Source organism: Adiantum capillus-veneris, chromosome 25, assembly GCF_014529385.1.
Source record: "Adiantum capillus-veneris isolate H3 chromosome 25, ASM1452938v2, whole genome shotgun sequence".
Lineage (NCBI taxonomy): Eukaryota > Viridiplantae > Streptophyta > Polypodiopsida > Polypodiales > Pteridaceae > Adiantum > Adiantum capillus-veneris.
In genome coordinates, this window is record NC_140955.1 from 51,414,660 (window position 1) to 51,422,541 (window position 7,882).

At 41.8% G+C, this 7,882-nt stretch overlaps 1 protein-coding gene across 1 annotated transcript; it reads left to right on the plus strand.

The window, feature by feature from the left end:
* The first annotated feature begins 686 nt into the window (after positions 1 to 686).
* Positions 687 to 6,206, plus strand: LOC147424875 (acetyl-CoA acetyltransferase 2-like). The gene is made up of 14 exons (XM_086499433.1): positions 687 to 846; positions 1,014 to 1,112; positions 1,198 to 1,371; positions 1,470 to 1,575; positions 1,768 to 1,906; positions 3,061 to 3,138; positions 3,211 to 3,276; positions 3,477 to 3,559; positions 4,837 to 4,936; positions 5,018 to 5,128; positions 5,207 to 5,248; positions 5,536 to 5,622; positions 5,704 to 5,832; positions 5,932 to 6,206. The coding sequence occupies exons 1-13, from the start codon at positions 810 to 812 to the stop codon at positions 5,791 to 5,793; spliced, it is 1,212 nt and encodes a 403-aa protein (XP_086355559.1). The 5' UTR covers positions 687 to 809; the 3' UTR covers positions 5,794 to 5,832; positions 5,932 to 6,206.
* The last annotated feature ends 1,676 nt before the right edge of the window (positions 6,207 to 7,882 follow it).

Genomic DNA, 7,882 nt, shown 5'->3' on the forward strand with positions numbered 1-7,882 from the left:
TAGGGCTAGAGGTGGGGATACAAGCACGGGTAGAGTTGTAGGTACAATGGGGCTAGAGGTGGGTTTCTCAAAACACTTTTCAATCATATAAACTACCCGTAGTTAGGGACTCTACACTAAGGGCAGCTCATCGATCTGATTGGATCTGGGATGTGGGCAATGTATGTTCGAGAAAAAGTATTTCTCCAAACATACAAAATTTCTTTCCTTGATTTTGTCAACATGAGATTTTAGAAAATTAGGATATTTTTTTGGGATTTTACACTATTTTTCTCTATTTGGGCTGGAATTTCTCCTTTTCCCCTTGCACTCAACCGGCATTTTTGAAAATGAAAACAACACAATATTAAGCTGATACACATTTTCCCGAACACTGGGGCAATGACATCAAGCCTCTGGCTCGGGAAATGATGAAAGTGAGGGCAATATAAATTCCACAACCGAGATTCATACCAAAATTTAAGCAATTTACCGCCATGTACACCCAAATTGAAGTTATTTACCGTGATGTTTTACTACCATGCCCTATATTGGGTCTTGAAAATTAGAGATCGGAATTTTCCTTTTTGAACACGGGATGAATCAGAGAGAGAGAGCCACAATGGGTCAGATTTGTGTCCCAAAGACTTTTTCTCAAACTTCGAAGTATCCTTCAATGGCCTTCATTTTCTGTCCAGACTCGTTCAAAATAACTCTAGCACGTGAGTTGCGATCAATGTATTAAAGCACTGAAGCCGCAGTCTTGATTTGCTGCTTGTCGTGCTCCTCTCTGTGTCCTCATCTACAACATAAGCTAGAACAGAGTAGCCATGGGCTCCGATGCAGATCGCACAGTACAGCCCCGCGGTAAGCAATATCTCGCGCTGCATGAACATTCCGATCTGCGCGCTTTCTCTTTAGCTTCGTGCTAGATTTTAGGCCTTTGGGCTCCCGATTGCACTCTACTCATCTGCGATTGTGGTTTGCATGTGAATTTTTGTGAAAGTCTAACGATAATGCTCGATTGCATTCAGACGTGTGCATTGTCGGTGTTGCAAGGACACCCATGGGAAGCTCGAGTGGATCCCTTTCCTCTCTTGCAGCCACCAAGCTGGGATCCATAGCCATACAAGGTGGGTAATACAAGAAGTAGAATTTCAGAGCAGATTGTGAGTAAAACACTTAATTTGTGTATCATGTCTACACATTGGATTTCAGGTGCTTTGAAGAGGTCTGGCGTGCAGCCAGAGCTTGTTGAAGAAGTTTTTTTTGGTAATGTATTGAGTGGCAATCTTGGACAGGCTCCCGCACGACAGGCAGCTTTGGGAGCAGGAATACCACATTCTGTAGTTTGCACAACAGTCAACAAAGTTTGTGCTTCAGGAATGAAAGGTATTGCATGTTGGGGTTCTTGTTTCTATCTTGATCATCTATTTTTGGTCTTTTATCTATTCTTACTGACTGGTATTATATTTATGCTGATGTTTTAGCCATGATGCTGGCTGCCCAAACCATTCAGTTAGGGCACAATGATGTTGTTGTGGCAGGAGGGATGGAGAGCATGTCAAATGCACCCTACTATCTCCCAAAAGCCAGGTAGGTGTTAGAATGCTTTCATTTTTGTTTGGGTTTTCACGCGCGCGCATGTGTGTGTAGACGTACTTATGCATGTATGAGTTAACACATAGATTAAGTGGGAAGGCTAGACGGTAAGCCTATTGCCTTTCCATGTGGAGTCAGAACCTACCTTTGCCTTAGTTTCTTGTGGCGTTTTTCTGTTCATTGCAGGCAAGGCTATCGCTTGGGGCATGGAGAACTTGTGGACGGGATGATGAAAGATGGATTGTGGGATGTGTATAATGATTGTGGAATGGGTGTCTGTGCAGAAATTTGTGCCGAGCAGCATGTTATTAGTAGGGAAGATCAGGTACAGTCGTTTGCTTTGTGTTGGGTTCAAGTCCAAAAATTCTTGTATGCACCAATTTCTTTTGTAGTTTTGTCAGCTGTATGTCTTCAAGTTTAATCATATTACATAGAGACTGCTACTATCATGTGCACCATGTGTATCCCATTGCACTGTGGGTACCTTGGTATATAAAATTTTGTTATTGCAGCTAGAGGTATTCACTAAGTTGGATCTGAATTGAGAATCTTGTGTGCGTGCATGCGCGTGCGTGTACATGTGTTGTGTGTGTTTGTCACAAATCAGCCCTAAAAGTGAGGCGCATAACACAAATCAACCCTGGAAAGTGGGGTGCCCTTATTTTCTAAGCCAAGGGATCGCACAAATGAAAATCCAAAGGTCGGACAAATGAGAAGCCAAAGGTTGGACAATTGAAAAGCCAAGGGTCAAGGGCACCAAACTTTTACCTATATAACGACCTCTTGAGGGTATTTGTGGGGATTATCAGTTTTTGGGCGATCTCTCTCTTAGAGTATTTCTTGAAGACGACAAAGGCTTGAGTCTTGTGAAGATCAAGAAGGCTTCGAGTACTTGTGACAACAACTTGTACTGCCATCTTTTGCAATATAAAAAAAAGATCCTTCGGGGGTGCTCATCTTGAGGGCCAACGCTTTTAGGGAAGTAATTCGCCTTTTTGTGTCTCATGTTTGGTCTCTCTCTCTCTCTCTCTCTCTCTCTCTTTTCAAGTAGAAGCGTTTGCTATCGTGATTCACCTTCTGTGCTTAACGTACATTAAGGTTTTAGTGTTTAAGGACATAGATCTGTGTTGGCCTTACTTTTGCTTAGATCCGTGCTTGCATAAGCTACCTATTAGTATCAGAGTTATTTTCCAAACAAGGGCAGCTAACAGTGCTATTGGAAATTTGAATTTTGCCTACATATATGTGAGTGATGGCATAAGGCCTTGGACCTATGTGTGCAACTCATCTTAAGTGTACATTCGTGGTGATGTGGAAGCCATGCTGTTTTTTGTTTTGGTTGACAACCTTCAGGAGTTCATTATTGCTTTAGTATAATGTTTGTCCATTACATATGTATGCCACCAACCACATGCCGCCAAATCCCCGCTATGACCTTTTTTCTCTTTCTATTGATCTTGTTTATCATCTCAATTGCAGGACAACTTTGCTATTCAAAGTTATGAACGTGCAATAAGCGCTCAAAGTAGTGGTGCTTTCAAGTGGGAGATTGTGCCGGTATGATGAAAGTTACTGTTTATTATGTGCTTGTGATATGGAGCATTGCCCTGATTCCTTTTCCTTATTCAGGTTGAAATACCCGGTGCTCGGGGAAAGCCTTCTGTGATTGTGGAAAAAGATGAGGGTATAGATAAGGTAATCCATATTCCAATTGTCAGTGGTTTGAGCAAGGACCTGTAATTCTATTTTAGAGATTTGTGCATGTCTTGTTTGCAGCTAATGGCTAGTTCAAAGCCAGGATCATCTTTGAAACAACCATCTTACTGTCTATTCCTATTTTTTATGTGTCACGGTTCAGATCCAAGTGATACAAAAGTTAAATTTTTCTCTTTCAGTTGGATGCAGCGAAATTGAAAAAGCTACGACCAGCCTTTAAGGAAGGAGGTACTGTTACTGCTGGCAACGCATCAAGCATAAGGTTTGATTCTGCTTCGTCCTCATGAAAAAGTTTTCTGCTGAGTTATAGGGAGAGATCAAATTTTATTTTCTTCACTTGAGTGATATTTATTCAAGAATGCTGTGTTCTGACACTTCTTTTGGTTGCATAAGGCTAAAATGTGGCTTAGTGTCATTTATAGTCATCACAAGCAACGGCAGAAACGGAAACGTAAAAACTGGAGTTTCAGAGTTCCAGTCTAGGCCAAAACGGTCGAGAAATGGAGGCTCCTTTAGTTAAAAATTAACTTTTAGGACTTACACACAGCCACACATAGAGCCACCCAAAATGCCCGCAAGCCAACAATAACTGTCTTTAGAAGCCACAAAGTCACTCTCAGGGTGGGTTCACAATGGGACGGCGGAAGAGAACCCCTAAAACGCCATCTTCCAGGTGGAGGATGTGCATTATCCGCTCTTCCACCGGCTAAACGTTCACAGTGGGGAGGGTGGAAGCGAGAAAGGGTGAAGTCTTCCGCCGCCTGGTGTGAACTTAAGGGATGGGCGGAAGGTAGACTAGAAGACAAATAGCTGGGTTTTTTTATATTTGAAAAGAAACTTGCAAAATTAAAAAGTAATGCCACTTAGGCCTTTTCAGCACATGTGGAGGGTGGAAGAAAAGATGGGCGAGGGGGGGGGGGGGGGGGGGGGGGGTGGTCGGAAGTGGAAAAGCAATCCACTGCCGTGCGCTGGCACCCCAACTGCATGCTTCCGCCGCGCTATGTGAACGCAATGTTTGACGTGCGCGAACCTGATTCGCTGACAAAAAGTGAGCACTTGCTGCCTCCGCCTACTGAACCCAGCCTCAATTACCCATTAAACCTTGGGGTGTGTGTGTGTGTGTGTGTGAGAGAGAGAGAGAGCCTTACACACAGAGTGCAGAGTTTGCATACACAGAAGCACGGGCGCGTAAAAACGATACACAAGTGAAGGTAATTGATTGCAAAATAAAAGAGGACACAGCGAAACCCCCCCCCCCCCCCTCCCCGTAAACAACCAAAAAAAAAAAGGTGAAAGGTCAGAAATGCCATTTCTCTTTGTCCGAAATGGGGGGGAACGGTTGGTCCGTTTCTTCCAGCAAGAAATGCCGTTTCTTGTTACTATGGTGTGGTTCTAAGCCAAATGTCTATTTCAGGTGCAATCATGTAATTTGAAATTTGTATAAGATATAGATGGATGATGGACTGTTATTGAATGTTCTTGCAATAGTATAGAAATGTTAAACCAAGAAATTGAGATGTTTACTGAACGATGTGACAGTGATGGAGCAGCCGCCCTTGTCTTAGTTAGTGGAGCAAAGGCTGTACAGTTAGGTCTACAGGTTATTGCGCGTCTAATTGGGAGTGCAGATGCTGCACAGGCTAGTGAGCTTTTGATTTTTTGACATCTTCAAATACCATCATCATTGGCATTGTATGCTCAAGTATTGTGTGAAGTGCAGACTCCGGAGCTGTTTACTACATCCCCTGCATTGGCCATCCCTAAGGCATTGGCTAGAGCTAAAATAGAGCCTTCCATGATTGATTGCTATGAAATCAATGAGGCCTTTGCGGTAATGGTTTGGTCTGTTTACTCTTTTTGATGTTAGTGTTCTTCAGTGATGGTCATTGAAATCAGTTCACATTTCCAGGTTGTGGCCCTGGCAAATCAAAAGATTTTGGGTTTAAAACCTGTGAGTTCTATGGATCTCTTAACCCCATTCGTATTGCATTCAGTTCTCTGTAGTTACCTACATCATATTACAAGCAGTTCTATGTATGATAGCATCTTATTGCTTACATAGAATGTCTTACATGGCTTTTCTTTGAATTGTTTTATTTTCCCAAAATTGCACCCTGAGCCCAAAACGATTCGAGGGACACTGTAGATTTTGGTGCTTGTATCCTACTTTTTGGCAAAAATTTCCTCTCTAGGGCACCAATAACCTTCAAAATGATTGGTTTGTGCTTTCATGTGTAGGAAAAAGTAAACGTCCATGGTGGAGCAGTATCTTTGGGTCATCCACTTGGTTGCAGTGGGGCCCGCATCGTGGTCACCCTCTTGGGGGTATGAATTATGTTTTTTTTTCAGAAGTTGGGAATTTCAATCGCAGTGAAAAATGATTTGGATATCCATTGTTTGCATTAGGCTTTGAAGCAACAGAAAGCAAAATATGGAGTAGCAGGAGTCTGCAATGGTGGTGGTGGTGCATCAGCTGTAGTCATAGAGCTAATGTAGAAGGTTGTGCCTAATACAAGTGCAATGAACAATATAAGGGTAAGGGAGATGATGCAAAGGGTGAACCAATTCTCTGTATGCACTATGATCTGATGACTATTTCTTGCATTATTGCTTATTTTTGTTTGGATTTGGCAGTTACATACCGATCTTCGTAGCAGACATGGAAAACTCCTTGACCTAAAGAAATGAGTAACAGTCACCAACTTTAGAAACACAGCCAGTAAGATTTTTGACGTCAATGATCAATCCCTTTTGATGTACATTGTTTTATAATGAGATATAGAGAAAAGTAGTACTTTTTGCGCAATCATTGCACATGCTTAATCAGATTGACCTGGGAATAAAATTCCGGCTTTTGTCAGTACAAACTGGTTGTGTCTTATTCTATATGTTACATGAGCTTTTCCTGATTTTTGTAATAACAGTTTGTTGTTGAATGGGTTGAAGAATTTTGACTTTAAGGAAAAGTACGGGTGTACTAAATCAGGTGGATGAATTGTTAATGGATCTCTGATGATGCATTTTGATGTTGCTAGTTGTTAATGCACCATCCATAGCATTGCGCGTATATGTGTGTTTTATGCAGTGTTCAGGATACATCATTATCCTACCCATACACAATTTCCCTAATATGCTTTTTAAGAGGAACTTTTACAAAAAAAAAAACTAATTTTTCCACATTTTATTTTATTTTTGCTCAAGATTTGGGTGGAGTACTTTCTTCTCCTCTTAGATATGTGGCTGGGGTCTTTGAGGCCTTGGGAATAGCTTTGGCTTTGTTTGTTTGCACCCACTTTCAGTAGAAAAGTGTGCGTATGCTAAGGAAATTTCAGCTCATGTACAATGGAAAACCTTTGCTTTTGCCATTTTAAATTGATAGACCTCTCTCTCTCTCTCTCTCTCTCTCTCTCTCTCTCTCTCTCACATGCATTGAAAGGCAGTGTTTGCGTCTGACTCCACACACTGTGTTTTGGTTACTCTGCAGCTTGTAAGAAATTTTTGGAGTTTTGACAGAAAATGGAATTATCTTCCCTAGAGGCTGTGATTTGCAAGATTGGAGGCTATTGAGATCAAGCATGTTGCGAATTTGGTGCAAGTCGCATTCGAAGAATATGATGAATGAGTAACTCGGGGTGAAGCTTTAAGGAAAGGTTTATACTTGAGAGGGAAACATGGTGGCAATTGTTCATGACCTCATAGACAGTCGCTTTTCTGCCATGTCATTCCCAGGGAAGAATTAGGGAATTGGTTCAAAAGTTACTACTAGTATTGTTCAGCAAGACAAAAAACACTGCCAACATTATATTGCTTCCATAAGTCGGACTATGCTCTATGTTGTCTGCAAGAAAAGTTTGGAATAGCTTTTAGTGAGTGTTATTGGCATGCAAGGGAAGCCTTGTGTTACGAATCGAAGCCAAGTCACTCCAGGCTTTTTCCAGGTAAAGAGAGATGTAGAGGTAGCTAGAGGTAGATGTAGATAGAGGTGTGGGTTCAAAATCATTGATTTATGGCATTACTCTTGCATTTCCGTTCAGTCCTTAACGAAGTTTCCTTTTTCTAAGTTTTATATGGATTTGTTCATTAACTTGCATCGATGCCTCTATACTTTTCAGATAAAGGATTTGTCACGAGGATGGGGCAAGTGCTAACCTTAGTTGTTTGTGTCTTTCGAGTGAATTTTGTTTAATTTTTGAGACCCTCGTTTTGAAGTCGCAAATTGTCGGACATTGTACGGCCAAGGTGAACGGTAGTTTCACCCGTAGACGGGAAGTTGGTCGGCATTGGAACTCCTATAGTAAGAGGATGTCTCGGATCAGTTCAAGATCATGTAGGTCCCCCCGTCGCACTTAGCAAGTTGGTGGATACTAGGAAGTGAACTCAATAAAGACACAATGCTAAGGTAGGGTCACCAAAGCAAAGTACTCGACAGCTGGGCCACATTGCATTTTTGGATGCGGTCTCAGTGGGGATAGATGGCCAAATGACTAGTGGGAGTCCAACGGAAGCATTCTCTAAAATTTAAGGAAATGCTATTTTGGACCATAAAATCTGTTCTCGTCATTACCTCCCGACTGGGAACACTTTA